At 35.4% G+C, this 21,575-nt stretch overlaps 1 protein-coding gene across 4 annotated transcripts in view; it reads left to right on the top strand.

The window, feature by feature from the left end:
- CFAP54 (cilia and flagella associated protein 54) overlaps positions 1-21,575 on the top strand; it is a 315,472-nt gene that overhangs the window by 100,176 nt on the left and 193,721 nt on the right. For all 4 annotated transcript variants that reach the window (XR_005719649.1, XM_040232778.1, XM_040232776.1 and 1 more), the window contains 6 exons: positions 7,257-7,385; positions 9,061-9,175; positions 11,009-11,098; positions 13,241-13,367; positions 19,295-19,406; positions 19,757-19,857. Coding sequence is in view for 3 of the 4 variants with exons in the window: in XM_040232778.1 (XP_040088712.1) it covers positions 7,257-7,385; positions 9,061-9,175; positions 11,009-11,098; positions 13,241-13,367; positions 19,295-19,406; positions 19,757-19,857 (674 nt within the window). In the remaining variant the exon portion in view is untranslated. The remainder of the gene's footprint in view (positions 1-7,256; positions 7,386-9,060; positions 9,176-11,008; positions 11,099-13,240; positions 13,368-19,294; positions 19,407-19,756; positions 19,858-21,575) is intronic.

Raw genomic sequence — 21,575 nt, 5'->3', positions numbered from 1 at the left:
AGATGTACAACGTAATGACTTGATTTACATACATCATGAAGTGATTACCATAAGAAATTTTGTGAACATGCACATCTCCTAAAGATACAAAATTAAAGAAATAGAAAAAATGTTTTTTCTTGTGATAAGCACTCTTAGAATTTACTCCCATAGTAAGTTTCATATATAACAAATTTAATTTTGGATTAAAAATTAAACAAATGAAGATTGCGATTATACTTCTTGATTCAGATATGGAAGCTCAAGAAATATCTGCAGATGTTGAATAGTATTACCTATAGATAAATTCAGAAGACAGATCCAGAAATCATAACATGAAATAAAAGGAGTCTGGAAGTAGAAAAGAAATACATAGAAAAATAATCATCTTTCTGAGTCCCAAGCAGGATTAATGTTAGAATATATATGTAGACACATGTTGGTGAAATTCCTGAAATCCAAGGATGAGGACAAATCTTAATATTTGAGACCGAAAGAACAGGTTACTTATTTGAAATGGAAAGAGAATCAATTAGCTTCAGACTTTTTATCAGCAACACTAAAAGTTAAATTCCTGGAGCAACATTTGTAGAATCCTGAGGGAAAAAGGATTAAGGCCTGTAAATTAATAACCAGGAAAAGATATCATTCATTTGTCAGAGCAAAATAAACATTTTCAGAAGTGCAGGCATTTAAAAAGTATTCCATCCATGTATTTATCTGAGAAAAACACTTGAGGAAATACTCTATCAAATGACAGTTGGTTCAGAACAGAAATCCCAAGATAGGGAAAGAAGAAAAGGAGAGGAATAATGGGAGCAACGAATCTTGCAATATATGTATTATTAAAATTAAATGGATAATAATGATGTGACTAGGATTTTGTAATATAAATGCTAAATAGGGAGTCTTGAAATAGAAGAGTCATCCATGAAAGAAAAACCTATTAGTAACCTAGAGCCAAAGCTTCTATCCTGTTTAGGGTTGAGGGAGTGATGAGCAACTATAGATTCATGGTGCATGTGTGTTAAAAACACACATAGTATAAAAGTACATATTGTATAACTTTATTATTTTCTTTTGAAAGAATATGCATATTTAAAGATGACTCAGGAATATGTAGGCATGAGCTGATCTTTAAAACACTGTAGGACTGTTCTAAACTGTCAAGAAGGAAAAGCCCACAGAGGAATGGCAGGGAGAAAAAAGAACAAAAAAAGTGGCAGGGACGAAACATGGCTAATTTAACAAAAGTAAGAAGAAGGAAATTGAGATTGTATTTCAGATGGAAGGAATAAAATCAAGTACATTAATTACTTCACTAAGCGTGAATGAACTCAAGAGACAGAGACTGTCAGATGGGCTGAAAAGTTAGATTCAAATGTGTATGATTTCAAGACACCCTGTAAAACAAAATAACAAGGAATTTGAAAAATAAATGGACACAGATATTGGGAAAATGCAAACAGAAATGAAGGAGGCGTGACAGTTTTCATATCTGAAAAAGCAGAATTCAGGGTCCAAAACATTAACTGGATAAAGAGAGACATTGTGTCCATCCAGTCTGTTCTGTTGATCGCCCTTTTCTGTTTCTGGATGGCCTCTGGCACTTTCCAGTCATAGGGCAGTCTCATTGTCAAGTATTAAAGATCAGGTCTGAATTAAAACAAAACATTTTTTATAACAGCAAATTAAAGGAGAAAAACAGGTTATTGAAAATGCTACAAAGGCACTGGATAAACCTTAGCAGCCTTTCCTAATAAAATTTCTAAGTAGGTTAGGCATGGAAGGAAGTTATTGCATAATGATAAAGACATTTACCAAAAATTTTTAGCAAATATCATGCTAAATGGCAAGTTTCTGAAGTCATTTCTTTAAAATCAGGCACAGGAGATATTGACTCTTAATACTGTGATTCATTATTTGTAGAGATTCTGTCTCATGCAACAGATAAGGGCATGAAATAATTTTGTAATATTAGAAAAGCAAAATTTATCTGAAATTATAAGGTCTCAAAAAACACATGAGAATCTAGCAAAAGATTACTAAAATTAAAAAGAGAATTTATAAAGTTACATAAGATACAAACTTGTTTTTATTTTTAATATGAACTGTAGCCAGGACAGGGGAAAATATACCACTTGTAATAATATACAGTATTTTAAACTTAACAAAATGTTGAAGAACCTAAATAAAAGAAATGTGAAATCTTACTGAAAGACATAAAATAAGATCTGCACATATGGCAGGCCACCCCAAGTTCTTGAATAAGAACACTTACTGTAATAGTAAAATAAATGTTTCCTAAAATAATATTTACATGCAATGCAGCTTTAATCAGAATCCTGATGTTTCCTTGAAACTGATTAGAATTATTTAGAAGTTCTTAGTAGGTATTAAAATTTACCAAAAGTTCACTCCAGTGAAAAATGGTCTTAACAGAGTAATGGGCAAATAAAAATCAGTGGAATAGAATAGAGATTCTAGGAAAAACTGGCCCTGGGTCTACAGGAAGGACTTAATATAAGACAAAGATGGCATTTAGGTTCATTAAGAAAATGATAATTTATTAATAAAAGGTGCCAATATTACTGACTGTTCATTTGAGAATAAACAAAGCCAGAGTCCTTTCTCATACCATTAACAAAATGAAGTTCAGATGGATTTGAGGATATTTGGTTGTCCTTGAAATCATGGGAGACCTTCTACATCAGGGCACAAAATTCAGAAGGTACCAGAAAAAGTAGATAAATAGATTATATGATAAGTAAAAAATAATTGTTTATGGCAAGATACTATAAATAAGCTTCAAGGCAAGTATTTTTTGAAAATACAACAGATGCAGGGTTATTAACATTGATTGCCTCAGATAGTAATCAATATGAAAATAGGAAATAATCTCACAGTTTGGGAAAAGAAGAATCAGACTGATTTTTAATTATGGAGGATATGATTAGATATTTTGGTCAGTTTAAAAAGTGGAACAGTGAACCAGTACCAGATGATGAATGGCCATCTAATGAGGTCAGAGAGGAGCCATCGAAGGGTTTCAAACCTGGGAATGCTGTAATGAAAAATTAAAAAGTAAAAATTAAAAAGTAAAAATTAAAAATAAATAAATAAATTTAAAAAATTAAAAAAAAAAAGAAATTTGCATTTAGAAAAAAGAAATTATTCTGGTTGTGCAACAGCTAATCATTAGAGGAGAATAAGACCTGAGGCAGGAAATGAGTTAGAGGGCAAGAGATGATAAATGAAGCTAGTGTGGAAAACTGGGAGATAGAATTGAAAATGTTTCAAGAGTTGTTTATCAGATGGAATTGAATAGAGGGGGATTGGGGAGGGAGAGGGAAGAGTTCCCAATAACCCAGATGTCTGGACAGTTGGTTGAATGCAGTTTGTTGAACCCTGAGTAAGAAAGAGGGAAAAGATAATAGGTTTTGAATGTATTGAATTTTGTGGCATACAAGATATTCACAGAGGTGGGAATTATATATAATAAATTCTCCAAGCCAGGCTTCAACAGTACGTGAACCATGAACTTCCAGATATTCAAGCTGGATTTAGAAAAGGCAGAGGAACCAGAGATCAAATTGCCAACATCCGTTGGATCATAAAAGCAAGAGATCTACTTCTGCTTTATTGACTACACTAAAGCCTTTGACTGTGTGGATCACAACAAACTGGGAAATTCTTAAAGATATGGTAAAACCAGACCACCTTACCTGCCTCCTGAGAAATCTATATGTAGGTCAAAAAGGACCTACATATAAGACTGGACGTAGAACAACTGACTGGTTCCAAATCAGGAAAGGAGTACATCAAGGCTGTATATTGTCACCCTGCTTATTTAACTTATACAGAGTACATCATGAGAAATGTTGGATTGGATGAAGCACAAGCTGAAATCAAGACTGCTGGGAGAAATATCAATAACCTCAGATATGCAGATGACACCACTCTTATGGCAGAAAGTGAAGAAGAACTAAAGAGCCTCTTGAAAGTGAGAGAAGAGAGTGAAAAAACTGGCTTAAAACTCAACATTCAAAAAACTAACATGGCATCTGGTTCCATCACTTCATGGCAAATAGATGGGGAAACAATGAAAACAGTGACAGACCTTATTTTGGGGGGCTCCAAAATCACTCCAGATGGTGACTGCTGCCATGAAATTAGAAGACACTTGCTCCTTGGAAGACAAGCTCTGACAAACCTAGACAGTATATTAAAAAGCAGAGACATGACTTTGCCAACGAAGGTCCGTCTAGTCAAAGCTATGGTTTTTCCAGTAGTCATATATGGATGTGGGAGTGGGACCATAAAGAAAGCTGAGCACCAAAGAATTGATGCTTTTGAACTGTGGTGTTGGAGAAGACTCTTGAGAATCCCTTGGACTGCAAGGAGATCCAACTAGTCCATCCTAAAAGAAATCAGTCCTGAATATTCATTGGAAGGACTGATGCTGAAGCTGAAACTCCAATAGTTTGGCCATCTGATGCAAAGAGCTAACTTATTGGAAAAGACCCTGGGCAAGATTGAATGCAGGAGTAAAAGGGGACAACAGAGGATGAAATTGTTGGATGGCATCACTTACTTGATGGACATGAGTTTGAGCAAGCTCCCAGAGTTCGTGCTACAGGCCTGGCATGCTGCAGTACATGGGGTCACAAAGAGTCAGACACAAATGAGTGACTGAACTGACTGATATATTGGCTTGGTCAAAAGTTTGAGTTTCCTGGAAGAACATTTGAAGCCCAAATGAACTTTTTGGCCAACCCAGTATTAATGTCAGAATTTTGATACTAGAGCTGATTTTTTCATAAACTGATAAGCTGGGAGAATCATCATTTCATAAGTTTCTTCCAGCCTGATGAATAGACCAAGAAACCTGACTACTCAATCTCAGATATGAGGTATTCATTTGATATAAATATATATTTTCTACAGATTTTCTCTTAGGACATGTAAAGCCCAATTAGTCAAATGACCCTGTTTCTTTTCTCTGTTATGTTTTAAAGATTGGTAATCTTTCCAGATGGTTTAGTCTTTCTTCTTTAAGTAGCAGTATTTTTTTTCTAAAAGTTATCAGAATTCTAAATAAAGTGCCACTTCTGAGATATGTCATCCTGTGTTTCATTATTTTTGAGTTGTTAAAAAAATTTATTATGCCAAACATCTGGCACATTTTAAAAATTTCTGTTTGTCATTTGGTTGTTAAATAGCACTGGTTTTCTTTTTCTTTTCATTGGAAAAAATTCATTCTCATTTAGTATTTTCCACTGGCATATTAAAACAAGGGGAAAAGATTGCACAGTTTTCTATAAACCAAATAGGTTGGAAAGCAAAGGTGAATGAGGTGCAAATGTTAGCTCATTTCTGTTTTCTAATAACAAAACTCATTCCCTCTCCTATCAATTTTACGATGAGTTGGACTGTTTTACTTGGTATTCAAGGCACTACTTGGCCTAAACCCCTACTGCCTTTGTAAAGTTTGTTTTACTGTTTTCCTTCCCACATTCTGTCCTATAGTCAGCATTAGTTGAACACCACTGCCCTGGTCTTACAGAAATAGTTCCAGTTACTAGTACTTGCATTAGGTAGGTCTTATCAGATATAAGCAGCCACTCACTGCTTTTCAGCCACTTATATATCCTTCACTTCCTGGGAAGTCACAGTTGTTACCTATCTTAAATTGTTATTGTTTAGTCGCTAAGTTGTCCGACTCTTTTGTGACCCCATGGACTGCAGTCCACCAGGCTCCTCTGTCCATGGGATTTCCCAGGCAAGAATACTGGAGTGGGCTGCCATTTCCTTCTCCAGGGGATCTTCCCGACTCAGGGATTGAACCCATGTCTCCTGCTTGTCAGGAAGTTTCTTTACCACTGACCACCAGTGGTAAAGAATCCAGATATCTTAAATACTAACCTGTTTAACCTAACAGAATACATCTACAGATAAGTTCATACAGACTTATTTATACCCTAAGAGAGTTTCCCTGGGGATTCATGGTGAGTGTGTCCCCTTGTGTGATCTCTTGCTAGAGCGGGGTCTATGCAAATCAGATTGTAGGCCAGGGAAGCTTTCCTGGGTTAATGTTAGAGCCCAGGTTTTAATGACCAGGTAAAGCTGTATAAATAAGGAAAAGCTGTTCTGGGAAAAACCTCCACTGTAGGAAGGCATGAAGTCCTGATACCATGATGAGTATCAGGATTGATACTTGATTCAATATTTTGTAAGCTGAAAGTACAGCACAAGGAGATGAATACTGGAAGATGACACTGGAGAGGGAGGTAAGAACCAGGCTAGAGGAGGCCAGATAACAGTTTGTAACCAGGAATGTGGATGAGACTGGGTGGCAGAGTGGCTCCTTCTCTTCTTCTGAGTACAGTGTGTGCTTCCCAGGGCTGATGGAGAATCTGCCCAAACCAGCTGATCTCCAACCTAGTTCAACATGAATGTCATGTATATCATTCACCGCTAAAAATGTTCCCCAAGATGTCATGGGGTCAGTAATTGTGCCATTTCATAAAGAAGACAACCCAAGACAAGAAGTGGTGGTTACATGGCCTTTAAGAATGATTTTGTTTTAGCGTGGCTCTTTTAAGTGGAAATGTTTTTTAATAGTCAGCTTACTATACCAAAAGATGTATGTCCCAGCTGTGCTGTGCTGTTCTTAGTCGCTCAGTTGTGTCTGACTCTTTGTGACCGCATGGACTGTAGCCTACCAGGCTCCTCTCTCCATGGGGATTCTCCAGGCAAGAATACTGGAGTGGGTTGCCTTGCCCTCCTCCAGGGTATCTTCCCAACCCAGGGATCGAATCCAGGTCTCCCACATTGCAGGTGAATTCTTTACCATCTGAGCCACCAAGGAAGCCCCAGAGATAACAAGAATTCGTTACTGATGAGATTCCTGATTTTTCATTTGTTTGTTTGTTTTTGGTCCTTTATTTAAAATACTGAAATCATACAGTTTGAATTCTAGAGAATTATGCTTACATAGCAAAAACAGTGGCATTACATCCAAAACATGAAACTTACAAATATAACAAGAATTTGTTACTGATGAGATTCCTGATTTTTCATTTGTTTGTTTGTTTTTTGGTCCTTTATTTAAAATACTGAAATCATACAGTTTGAATTCTAGAGAAGTATACTTACATAGCAAAAACAGGGGCATTACATCCAAAACATGAAACTTACAAATTTCTGGAAGATGACACATGGCACTTGGAAAAAGATGTGAATTTCCAACAGAGATAATTAATATTTTTAATTAGATCCTGCGTTCATGGAAGGAATATGACCTGGCAGTAATGATTATAAATTATGGAAAAAAGGTGTTGGACATCTCATCAGGTTGCAAATCTCTATTTGGTACTACAGACCTAGAGGAAATGCAAGAAGAGGTAATTGTTTGTTCTTTGTGTCTCATCTTTAAACATACATTATTTGAATTTTATGAGAGGTCATGTAGTGTTAGTAAATATTTTAGATAATTGATCAGTTTTTAGTTTGTCATATTTACATAAAAGAAGATGAATGCATAGTGAAGAGCTTCTTTTTTCCTTCCTTTTCTTTCAATTTTAATTACTATCCAGAAAATGAAAAGGTCTCTATGCTAGAATATTGAATAGCCCCTTGTTTCTAGTATTGATAATCAGTTAGGTATTGATAGAGAGCTTCCTATACCCAGCTGGACATTAGACCGAAAGCCCTCAAAGGTCTCTCCCAGACTGAAGATTTTTATTATTTTCGGTGGGTCACTGAATGCAGTAAATATGTCAGAGCTTTTTGCTCTGCCCCAGGTAGATTTCCTGAACTTCTTGTGACACCTACATTGTCTTCTTTATGAGGCTTCTAATGTTTGAGATAACTTTTAAGTAAGACCCATGCTGCCTCCAAGCATGGGTCTTACTAGATCCTTATTGCCTTTTCTTGAAACTATGTGGTTAAATGATTTTGTAGATAGATCAAATTTTGAAGCATTTTTTAGTTTATCCAGTTTCTGAGGTATACTGGGAACCGCTTGCAGCCTCTTTTGTGATCAGGATTGGGGTTGAGACTATGACCCCTAAGCCTGTTTCAATTGGAGTAGCTCTGTCTCTATTATATGTGGAAAAAGCTTAAGAAAAATCCCATGGTTTTCCTGGATGAATATTTTTAGCCATAATACTTTTTTGGGTGTGTGTAGGGATTTTAGAGAAAGTTTTGATTAAGCTGAAAGTGACTTGAGGATTTTTTCTTCACCAAGTGTTGTCCACTCTCAGAATCCATCAGCCAGCCCCTTCATGTCACTGAGGCCTTGACTCAGGGCCCTGCCCCTTCACGTCATGGCAGGACAGGACCCCGTCCCTCTTTCCTTGGAGCCTTTAGTCCAGCAGCAGGTTGTGATACTTCTTTCAGAGTAAGACTGTGGGGATTGAGAATCTAGTATCTAGTTTATAGAAGTCAGGAATCATTGTAAGCATCTGGGGTCCCTCAAAGCCAAAAGACCTTGGGAGGTCTATTTTTTCAGAGGGTGGGAGACATGAACCGGTCAGTTCTCAGGCTCAGACAGATGAAAACATGGTGGGGAGCCTGAGTGCAGACCCACCAATTCTTAATCCACTAATTACTGATCATGTTATGTTCAATGAAAGGCAAAGTAGCAAAAGCAATTAGCTTAGTTGTAAGGAAGTTCCTTCTGGGGCAAGGGGAAAAAAAAAAAAAAGGAAAGAAAAGGATACATTTCTGAAAGCATTTTCTTTTGAGGATTTTGAGAGCTGTATCTTCAGATGCTCTCAAAAAGCTGTGTGTAGCGGGGAAGGGGCTGCTTAGGGGAATAGAAGTTACTGGGAAGAAGGGAAAGGGAAGAGAAGAACTATTCTGGTCAACTTCCATAAAACACTTTGTATTGTGTCTGGCATTTAGTTAGACTACAATGGGTTGCTATTAATTAATTATTAGTACATTTAGCCATGTAGAGTCATAACTTGGTCTACCAAGTATGAAAGTATGAGCATAATTTAAAGAATGTTATTTGAAAATGACAGTTCTTGAAACATGTTGAAACACGTTCTGACATTTAACCAATGTTTCTAGGGTTCTTCCAAGAAGTCTTGCAAGAATAAGAAGCCACAGCAGGTGTTAGTACCTGAAAAAATAAATGAACAGCTGGTTTTATTGGAGACACATCTACTCAAACTGACAAAGCAATGTAATCTATTATTTTTCTTTCTGTATACTTCTGTTTAGCATTTTTTTTTTAAATAAGAAAATATTTTGTTAAAAGGATTAGAATGAGATTAGCATTTGGTAAGCCCTTTAAGGTTTATGCAGTGGTTTTACATTATGTCCTTAATCCTAACAATACTCTGTTAATAAGGGATTGCTAACCTGATTTTTACAGATGTAGCTCATAAAGATTAAGCGGTTTATTTAGGATTACATAGTTGGCTTGGATTTGAGCTTAAAGCTTCTCATTCTAAAGCACAGTTTCTCAACCTCGACAATATTGCCAATTTGGGCCAGATAATTCTTTGCTGTGGGGGATTGTCTTAGGCATTGTGGATGTAAAACCACATCTCTGGACCATCCCCTCAGGACTGTCTCCCCTACCCCCACCCCCCACCAGCCCCAGCTGTGACGCAAGTGTTGGCAAATGTATTGTAGAAGGGGAACACAACATTGAGAATCACAGTTCTAAAGGCAGAAATGTAACTGAGAAATAAAGGGATAGTATGAGAGGTGTTAATATACGAGTGATTTGAACCATGTGAAACACTCAAGTGAAACACTGATTTTAGGTTGTTGTGCTGTATCGTAATTTAGTAATAGACCAAAATGCTGACACGATGATTGGAGTTTTGGAGTTTGCATCTTGGAAATCTGATTAAGAAACTGATTTAATTTCTGGTGATGACAACTGTTCTCACATTTTTAAGAAGCAGGACTTCAGACCTAGAAGAACAAAAGAGTACCTAAGTTTCTCTCATTAGAAGGTTGTACTTTTGGCCCCTTGGTTTTTGGGAAGTCACTACCCTTGTAGAATTCTGTGTCCCCATCTCACCTGTCTTACTCTGTGCCTGTTATATATTGGTGGTTGTACTATTTCAGAATTCCCTGACTTGAATCTCTCACTTTATTTAAACACACCCCATATCTCTGTTTCCAACTGAACTTATGATCTGAACCCAATGCTCTATTATTCTCATAACCTATAAACCTAGTTTTGGGAAAGCTGTAATTGTCTGGTTACATATAAAAATTATTTCTTAAACTATAGAAAGGGTTCTGGAAATGTGAATTACTTATTTTCGTATTATCACCCCCTCCACATTTCACTAAGGAGCACAATGTAAAGTTACTAGCTAAACAATAGATTCAGTAACAAAACAATAATAAAAATAACAGCTTTATACAGTCCTCTCTGTGTGCCAAGAACTATTTTAAGTGTTTTATTCATATTAAAACTTATATAGTCTTTATATAACAGCTATATGAAAAAGGTACTATTATTATCTCATTTTAAAGATAAGGAAAGGGAGGCACAGAGAAGGTAAATAACTTCCCAAGGTCTCATAACTATGACGTGTCAGACTTAGGGACTTCCCTGGTGGTCCAGTGGTTAAGACTCCATGCTTCCAATGCAGGGGGGTGGGTTCAATGCCTGGTCAGGGAACTAAGATCCTGCATCCCACAGGCTGTACAGCCGGAAAAAAAAGTATCAAACTGAGAATCTGGTTTCTGTGTCTGATATTTGTTGATAGACAATAGCTGTTGAGTAATAAAGACTCATGCTTTAGAAATTCTTCCCCTATTTGGTAATAGACTCCTTGGCCTTTAGGGGAAATATTGAAAGGAAAATAGTTGAATTATTGAATCTCTTAAGTCTCAAAAATATGTAATTTATATTTTAAGACAAGAATTTAGGACATCTAAAATGTTTACTTGGGTATTTTCCTGTTTTTCACCCTCTACCAAAGGATTTTCATTTTTGGTTATTGATATTAAACAGAACCAACAACTTACTAATTCTTTTTAACCTTAGATGTTACAACTGAACTCTCAGGAGCAGAAGATCCCATATTTCTTTACCCTATAGTTTTAAACTGGTCAGTCAAAGGTGCTGTGAAAGAAGGTAGGTTACCTTGTCATACATATGTTGCTTGCTCACCTTACTGCTAAAGATCTTTTATTCCGTGAATTCTGTTGCTGGCAGAAGATTTCAGGTTCTTACCCATTCAGAATAAAGCAGACGCTTGATTGTCAAGTAAGGAAAGAGACCAAAATAGGTACCTGATTTAAAATCTGAAAATGAGGAACCTTTATGTTGACTTATTTTGGCAGTAATTGATGTTATGTTGTTATGAAGCTTACAAAAACTAGGAACTGAAAAATGTGTTAATGATTTTTAAGCTCAACTGTGAAGAAATAGCAGCATTATTGTTTATCTCAGAGTGAAATATAATAAAAATTAGGATGACTAGTTATTCTGGCAGTTATCAACAATATATTTACCCCCATCTAGTCGTGTGTTTCTTCTGATGTACTCTGCATAGAAGTTAAATAAGCAGGGTGACAATATACAGCCTTAAAGTACTCCTTTTCCTATTTGGAACCAGTCTGTTGTTCCATGTCCAGTTCTAACTGTTGCTTCCTGAGCTGCAGATAAGTTTCTCAAGAGGCAGGTCAGGTGGTCTGGTATTCCCATCTCTTTCAGAATTTTCCACAGTTTATTGTTATCCACACACTCAAAGGCTTTGGCATAGTCAATAAAGCAGAAATAGATGTTTTTCTGGAACTCTCTTGCTTTTTCCATGATCCAGCAGATGTTGGCAATTTGATCTCTGGTTCCTCTGCCTTTTCTAAAATCACCTTGAACATCTGGGAGTTCACAGTTCGTGTATTGCTAAAACCTGGCTTGGAGAATTTTGAGCATTACTTTACTAGTGTGTGAGATGAGTGCAATTGTGCAGTAGTCTGAGCATTCTTTGGTATTGCCTTTCTATGGGACTGGAATGAAAACGGACCTTTTCCAGTCCTGTGGCCACTGCTGAGTTTTCCAAATTTGCTGGAATCAAGATTGCCGGGAGAAATATCAATAACCTCAGATATGCAGATGACACCACCCTTATGGCAGAAAGTGAAGAGGAACTAAAAAGCCCCAAGTTGGCTTAAAGCTCAGCATTCAGAAAACGAAGATCATGGCATCTGGTCCCATCACTCCATGGGAAATAGATGGGGAAACAGTGGAAACAGTTTCAGACTTTATCTTTTTGAGCTCCAAAATCACTGCAGATGGGGACTGCAGCCATGAAATTAAAAGACACTTACTCCTTGGAAGAAAAGTTATGAGCAACCTAGATAGCATATTCAAAAGCAGAGACATTACTTTGCTGACTAAGGTCCGTCTAGTTTACTTTGCTGACTAAGGTCCGTCTAGTGCTTTGGTTTTTCCTGTGGTCATGTATGGATGTGAGAGTTGGACTGTGAAGAAGGCTGAGCGCTGAAGATGCTTTTGAACGGTGGTGTTGGAGAAGACTCTTGAGAGTCCCTTGGAGTGCAAGGAGATCCAACCAGTCCATTCTGAAGGAGATCAGCCCTGGCATTTCTTTGGAGGGGATGATGCTGAAGCTGAAACTCCAGTACTTTGGCCACCTCATGCGAAGAGTTGACTCATTGGAAAAGACTCTGATGCTGGGAGGGATTGGAGGCAGGAGGAGAAGGGGACGACCGAGGATGAGATGGCTGGATGGCATCACTGACGCGATGGACGTGAGTCTGAGTGAACTCCGGGAGTTGGTGATGGACAGGGAGGCCTGGCATGCTGCGATTCATGGGGTCTCAAAAAGTCAGACACAACTGAGTGACTGAACTGAACTGAATCGTTAGGGAACTTTTAGGAAATCTTTCAAACACCAAGATATTTGGAAAATAAATGAAATTTAGACTATAAAGGAATGTTTGATCATAGGAAAACAATAGTCTCACCACATTTACTCCTATACATTTTTTAAAAGTAAGAGATCTAGAAAGAAATTAAGGGGCTTCCCTGGAAGTCCAGTGACTAAGACTCCATGCTTCCAAAGCAGGGACCATGGATTTGATTCTTTGTTGAGGAACTAAGATTCCATATGCTGCATGGCACGCCCCCCCCACCAAGAAAAACCAGGTTAATAAACTTGCCTGTTAGAACAAAATGACTAATAGCAATAGTATCCTTTCAATGCCATTAACCAAGTGTATTGGTGATTATGCATGAATTTCCTTGTTTTCACAGTTATGAAATTTAAGCAGAGACCTAGATTCCTCGAATTCTTTACACAAGTTATGCAAAAATGTATGCATGATGAAAAATTCCAGCCTATGTTGGAGATAACAAATCCTGTCTATGACTTCTTGAAAAGGTACTGTAATATTTGTTTTATTAGCATTAACAACTTTTAAAAATGAGTAAACTTGTTCCTTAAAGATATATGGTGTGAAAATGTGTTAGTCGCTCTGTTGTGTCTGACTCTTTGTGACCCCCTGGACTGTAGCCCACCGAGCTCCTTCATTTATAGAATTCTCCAGGCAAGAATACTGGAGTAGGTTGCCATTTCCTTCTCCCAGGGATCTTCCTGACCCAGGGATGGAACCCGGGTCCAGCCTTGGTCCAGGTAGGTCCTTTACTATCTGAGCCACCAGGGAAACTCTAAAGATACGTAAGATGGATGAAAAAGAGAGTGGAGTCTATGCAGTTAAAACAGGCATCTAGAAGGTAGTGAGTATCTGTGTCTGGGTAAATAAATAAATACACACAAAAATGTTTGTGCACCTGAACTAAAAAATAATAGAGCATGTTCATATTTCTAGTAGGAAATAAATTATCCCTTTTGCTATTGAGACATGTTGGATGATTAAATTTTTAGGCCATTAGCATCTCTCACACAAACTTTGGGGTCCAGTTATTTACTTAATTTTTTCATCCAGTTTAATTGAGATATGATTGACATGCAGCACCGTATAAATTTTAAGGTGGACGACATAATGATTTGGCTTATGTACATCATGAAATGATTACCACAGTGGGTTTGGTGAACATCCATCATCTCATATAAAAGCGACATTAGAAAAGCAGAAAAAATTTTTTTCTTCCTTGTGGTGAGAATTCTTAAGATTTACCCTCTTAAAAACTTTTATTGATAACAAGTAGCATGCATGTTAGTTATCTTTATCATGTTGTACATTACATCCCTAGTTGTTCTTTACCTTGTAACTGGAAGTTTGTGCCTTTGGGCTATATTCAGTAATTCCCCTTTCCCCTCTCTTTGATGTAGTCCCATTTGTTTACTTATGCTTTTTTTTCTTTAAGGTGTCTACAACTTATTTTAACAGGTTAAAACAATTGCTTACTTTTGCTTTTGTTTCCCTTGCCTAAGGAGACATATCCCCCAAATATATTGCTAAAATTCATGTCAAAGAGCATACTGCCTATGTTTTCTTCTAGGAGTTTTGTGGTTTCAGGTTCTTCCCTTTAAGTCTTTAATCCATTTCAAGTTTATTTTTGTGTATGGTGTGGCTTTGAAGTCTGGTTTTGGCTATGTACTGCTATGCTTTTCTTTTCTTTTTTTTTTTTTTGCATTTTATTTTATTTATTTTATTTTTTTTTTCAGTTCACATTTGCTTTTTTTTATATGTATTTTTTATTTTACTTTACAATTCTGTATTGGTTTTGCCATACATCGACATGAATTCTGATTCTCTACAGTAGCAAGCAGTCATTCCTTGGGGCTCCCATATGTATATGTAAATGGAGTTCCTCAAATAGAAGTAGTAAAACTTTAAAGTTAACCGTTTTATTCACTGAGCCCAAATGGCTCTCTCTGCCCCAAAGGAAAATTGTGTTTTGTGCCAACTAGTTATGAGAGATGCCAAATGAATTCAGCTTTTCTTCCAATAGTTGGGTTTTGATTTTAAAACTGGACATAGGTCTAATTTATCTCATTGTAGGAAAAACATCAGTAACACAAGATCTACTTTAAAAATGTCAAAGAGGAACATTCTCATAAAAACCTACAGGAAAATATTCTTCCTAAAATAGGCACTTCATTTATTAGAACAAAAGCTCGAAAAACATGTGCTTCGTATTTTCAAAAGATGAAAGAGGAAATTACTTTTGTTACATGAAAGCAGGCCATTGTAATGAGAGAGCTGGGCAGAATTAGAAAGTCCCACCAAATTAAATAAACAATAGCCAAAATGAGAACCATGGAAGCTGTAAATAATATTCTTGATACCAAAGAAAATCAGAAGTCACTTTCAGTGTGCAGTAAAATTTAGAAATTTGGAGAGCTGACCATGGAGGTCCAACTGAAGAGGAATAGATAATCTGAAATAGGAAAACAGAATAAGTGTTTGAGACCAGTGGTACAACAAAAGATGTGAGTCTGGAGACTGAACAGTATAAGTGAGTTCAAGTCAAAGGTAATGATTTCAATATTTAAGGCTGGGCAGATGTTCTAGGATGTTCTTCAAGTCAAGAAATATAGAGGAGGGGCACAAGTAAGTCCTTGATTTCTACTTTGTTGGTAATATCTATTTTCTTTTTGTATTTGTATGCTTGACATATTTTGCATGAAGAAACTTTTTTTCTACTTCAACAGACAAATATGCAGCAATATTTTCTTCCAATTTTTTAGTTTCACAGTTTAGATGTAGTGTTTTAATCCACATGGAATTTATTTTGGTGTAGGGATTTAGATTAAACTTTAGGGTTTTTTCTCTTTAAAATTTTAATTATTTGTCTTGGGAACATTTAAAAGTAATCTCTTTGTTACTTATTTTTAATGCTACCTTTTCACATTGGTGATTCTATTAATAATGCTTATAAATCACAATGAAGATATTTCATGAATTTTTATGTTCTATATAACAAAAAATAAAAGTATATGGAAATAACTGATGAAAAGAAGGCTAATTTGATAGAAAATAATGATATTGAGAGTTCAACATGATACTTAAAAAGAGATAAGGACACAGAAAATGTATATAAGTAATAAGATTAATTTAATATATATAGCCAACTGAGACTAAACACCCTTTATATTATAGCACTTATTAAATTTTAGAAAAATAATTTTTAAACTGCAAAATAAATCTCAATAGATCACCTAGTCTAAAATTTGTAAAGATCACAATCATACATTGTAATTCATACAATAAAACTAAAATATTATAACAAAATAATGACTGGTATATATAATTGTATATAATTATAATATATAAAAATAAATCTAAAAGTATAGAGCATGAAAATCATGCTAGTGAGAAGCCCAATATGAAATGTATTCAAAGCAGTAAAAACAATTTTTTAGCTTTAGAAGCTTCAGTTACTTACTAAAAGAGAAAAATTAAATTAAATTAGCTTTTATTGAACTTGAGAAATTGGTAAAATAACAAAATAAATCTAAGACAGCAGAAAGAAGAAACAGAACAAATTGAAATTAATCAATTATAAATTGGTTTTAAAATAGTCCAATGGTAACTGCTAGGTTTAGTCTTTGAAGATATGAATAAATTAGGTAATCTTCTGGCCAACAAAATAAGAAAAAGTGAAATGTAAGTAATCCAAAGAGAAAATAGTCATAAATTTGGAAGTTGTTAAATTTTAGAAAATAATGTATGTAATTTAACATGAATCAGTTTGAAAATCTAACTTAAAGTGATGATTATCTGGACAATTTTTAATTATATGAATTTATTGAAGCAGTAAAAAATTTGAAGAGATCAAAAACTTTTTAAGGCAAGTTCTCTCATAGGAACAAATAATTTTGTTTTACATAAAGCTACTTCAGGGCTTCCCAGGTGGCCCAGTGGCAAAGAATCTACCTGCCAATGCAGGAGACACAGGAGATCGTGGATTTGATCCCTGGGTGGGGAAGATTCCCTGGAGTAGGAAATGGTGACCCACTCCAGCATTCTTGCCTGAAGAATTCCATGATCAGAGGAGCTTGACAGGCTACAGTCTATTGGGTCACAAAGAGTAGGACATGACTGAGCACACACACACCTCAGAGTGTAGCTGTAGTTTCCTTGTAAATTTTTACAGCAGGCTCTGCTAACACATGTGTAAAAAGAGAATAAAAAAGTAGAAAATTAGGGGTTGACTTTATTTAGAAATATACCAAATCAAAATAAAACACGAGCTTATAAATTTAGCTGTGAGAATATAGATTTTGTTCTCAATATATCCTAAGACATCTAAATATAATTATTACTAGTGGTCAAAGGAGTCTTTTGTGCTGGAAAGTCATGTCATGAAGTTCAGCTGCAGCAATTCCTAGCAAATTAGGATTAGAAGAAGATCTTCTGTTAAAATATGCAGAACCACACAGAAACCTATTATTCCTCCTATCTTTTATTAAAAACTATCATTCTGAACATTATAGGCAGTGCCTTAAAGTAAGAAGTAGACATTAGGATCAGAATTCATGTGATTATCACATGATAGGGTCCCCAAAATGTTTGCCAAATGAATTCCAAGGTGAAGTACTCAGAAAATAGAAGGATTGATATCTGCAAATTATTATTATTTTTAACTTAACAAGTTAACTAAAAACTATCAGAACTAACAATAGAATTCCATAGGATGGGTAGAGGCAAAATCAGTGCTTTGCTATGTCAACTAGAAAGTATAATGGAAAAATGATTCTGTTGTTTTGAAGTACAGGATTAAGTTTATCAGAAATTGTGAGGGGATTTAGGCTAATATAAAGAAGACCAACATCTTTTCTAAGAGGTATAAAAAAATGACTGGAATAAATGGAAAGACATAGTACATTATTTGATGAACAGATGGAATATTGTAAAGATTTCTATTATTCTCAAATTAATTTATTGGTTTAATGCAATTCCAATCGTATTAGTTTGTATGGAACGGGCTAGAAGAATGAAGGATATTTAAAGAATAAAAAAGGGTAAAAAGAGAGGCTTTTCTGTCAGATAAAGTATAACAGAGTTATGTTTATGAATTAGGCAGACAGTCATTGGAAATCAATGTTTTTGTTCAGAAGCAGGCATGACGTATGTAACCAAAACAATGAATAAGCCATGAAATCAAAGATCAATAACATTGATTATATGAAAGTTTAGAAATATTATTTTTCATAACACACCATCAACAAAATAGAAAGCAGTCAGAGCGAGGAGAAAGCATTCTATGAAGAGGTGGAGGAGGGGAGGAGTTTACTCAGTGGAAGAGCATACTGCAGAGCATGGAGGAGATTGCTGAGAGGATTGGGAAGATGGGGCTCCATAACCTCCTCTTCTTCCCACTTCTTTCTGGATTAACAGCAACAAAAGCATTCTGGTGGGGTGGGAGAGATACGAGGTAGAGGAGAGACCAGGCTGGTTGGAAAACAGCAGGCAACTAGGCTAAGAATGTATGTAGCAGAGCACAGAAGAGATTCCCAAGTCTCCCACTGATCAATGGTCCAAGCTTTGTGTTATAGTTCAGGCAGACAAAACATTTGCCAAAATGAATGCCAGCTAGGGGAAAGGGAGAACATTTAATATTGTTGGACGTTGGCATCCATTCTGCATCTGGGCATTCAGCCAACCATGGATCAGAAATATTAAAAAAAAATTCCTGAAAGTTCCAAAAAAGTAAAACTTGAATTTGCCACACTCCTGTCAACTATGTATATAATATTTATGTTGTATTTACAGTTATTTATACAAAACTGAACTGATACAGAATTTGCACTGCAGTTTACATGATTTAAAGAGATGATTTAAACTGTATAGGAGGATGTGTGTAGGTTATATGTAAATAGTATGCCATTTTATACAAAGACTTGAGCCTCCTTGACCTTTGATATCTGAGAGGGTCCTGGAACCGAGCCCCTGTGGATACCCATGGATGAGTGTAGTAATCTAAAATGCGTAGCTCCTGTTGATGTCCGAAGGTGGTAGTGGCTGGGAGCTTGCACATGATGGAACTAAAGGGACTGAAGTCTGTTAGAAGCAAGATATCCTGTTTAGGATCACTCGGTTTTAAAGGAAAGTGTTCACATGTTCTTTTTCAGTTCAATTCTATTCCTTCTACATCATATTGATACTTCAGCTCTCATCACATTTGATGCTATGATTTACATTTTGCTCTTTTGAGAGGCTAGCTATTCCTTGATGGGACTAGGAGTATCACAGTCTCATTTATGCATGGAATGCAACCAATTTTGGAAATGCTTCTAGAATAATTTCAGTGACAATACTCATTAAAGATTTATTACTTTGGGGGTAGTTTTGCAAATTCTTGCATATCTTTTTAACTGACTTTATCTTTTTGTAATAGGAGGAATGAGTCCCTTCTCGGAATAAAAAAACTGAAATACAAGGATACTTTGTCTAAAAAGGTCATCAAACCTGTGAAGAAGTACAGAGCTGCAGTAGTGGAGATTGGAAAAGTAAGTTTCATATAAATTTTGAATTTTCAATTAGTGAACTTAAGGGATTCATGTATCTAGAGATGGTTGGCTACACTATAATTTATTATAATATTAAACAGAAGATAATACCAACAAGCATAATCTTATACAATATATTTTAATTCTTAAGTTATATGGATATTTTTATGATCTTCTTTTATCTACAGTGGTACTTCTGTTACTTTTGATAAATAATTTTAATTGAAGGACATAAAGAAATCACTGTTTTAATGTCAAGAGATAAGCATTAGAATACAAGTAAATTATGTTGTACTCAGATTTGTGTTCACATTTTAATTTGTAACATTTTTGTTATCTCCTGTGTTAAGACTACAGAAATGAAGCAAAAAAAAAAAGCTAAAAGAAAGGAAACTCTAAGAGAATTTTTGCATAAAAATCCCTTTATTTCTGAAATGCCGGAGCATGAAAGGTATTGATTGATTAATTAATTAAATGTTCACTTGAGGGTTACATGTGTTGCACATTATTTTAGGCACCAGGGATACACTGGTAGACGCAACAGATAGGATCACTGCCATCAGTGAGCTTACATACTAATAAAAGGAACATAAAATAAACAAACATGCAAATAAGCAAGAAAATTTAGAATTTTGATGAATTTTATAGAATAAATGAACAGGATGATATACTAGAGAGTGACTGTCCTGGGGTAGAGTGGTGGCTGCAATAAATTAGATTAAGAGTGGCCAGGATGTCAAACTGGTAAATTACTTCTAACTATTGGCAGATGGTGTTCTTGTTTATAAAACTAAAACTATAATACTTATTGGTCTTCCCTTGTGGCTCAGCTAGTAAAGAATCCACCTGCAATGCAGGAGACCTGGGTTTGATCCCTGGGTTCGGAAGATCCCTTGGAGAAGGGAAAGGCTACCCACTCCAGTATTCTGGCCTGGAGAATTCCATGCCGTGGGGTTGCAGAGTGGGACATGACTGAGCGACTTTCACTTTCATAATATGTACTGTGGTATGTTTAGCTTTTATTGTTATGAGTATACATTTTTGATTCTTTATATCATTTACTTTCATTATGTAATGTCTTCCTTTACTTGCTTAGTGCTTTTGATTGTAATGTTCAGCATATAAATATAAATGAAACCACTCTCACTTTCTTTTTGTTTGCATTTGCCTCACAATCTGTTTGATTATTCCTTCATTTTCTTTATCTAAATTATGATATAATTTAGGTGAATATAGAAAATAATATAAAAAATGAACATGCACTCAATATGCAATGTGCCATATAAAACATTTGGAATGCATTTCTGTCCTCCCTCTATCCCAGTAGTATTACTATCTAAAACCTGGCATTTATCTTGCTTATGAGTGGCTTTCTACTTCAATTATATATATGTGTATGCCCCTAAAGAACATGTGGTGTTATTTTTTATAATTTGTTTTGTCAATATGCTCTTATTCCTCAATATTATGTTTGTGAGATTTTTTTCATGTTGATTTTACATAAGTCCAGTCTACATTTCCATTATGTAAACAGTGCAACAAAGGACATTCCTGTATACATCTCCACATGCACATTTCAAAGTTTCTGGGGTAAATACATAGGAGTGTAGTTTCCAGGATATGAACATTTTAACATTTCTAGATATTGCTAAATTGCTTTAAAATTTTCATCAGTGGTGTGTCATGTTTCCAATATTCAGCATCTTCCCTGATACTTACTATTAGTATCAAATTTTCAAATTTTTGTGGACCTATGAGCTGTGAATTTTTATTTCTTTGATTATGAATGAGTTTAGGCAGCTTTTCATATTTGTTTAAACCCTAGGGTTTTTCTGTTCTCAAGATTGCTTGTTTAGATCCTTTGCTCATTTACAACTTTTGTTTTCTCATTTATTGTTAAAGGTTTGGATACTAATGCTTTTCCCAGATGTCATTCATCCATTTGCATTTTAAAGGTCTTCTTTTTTAAATTAAAAGTTGTAATCGTTAATGGGATCAAAGGTATCAGCATTTCCTTTTATTATTTTTGAAATTTTTTCTGAGTAAAATATTTTCTTTTTCAATGTAAATATTTGATTTTACAATTGACAATTTCATCCAACTCGAATCAATTTTTGTGAATGGTGAGAGGAAGAGTCTCTCTCTCCTCTCTTTTTAAAAGTTTCATTA

This window comes from Oryx dammah, unplaced genomic scaffold (assembly GCF_014754425.2).
Source record: "Oryx dammah isolate SB20612 unplaced genomic scaffold, SCBI_Odam_1.1 HiC_scaffold_29, whole genome shotgun sequence".
Taxonomy (NCBI): domain Eukaryota; kingdom Metazoa; phylum Chordata; class Mammalia; order Artiodactyla; family Bovidae; genus Oryx; species Oryx dammah.
The sequence above is the reverse complement of the archived record's forward strand: the minus strand, read 5'-3'. Positions and strand labels throughout refer to the sequence as shown.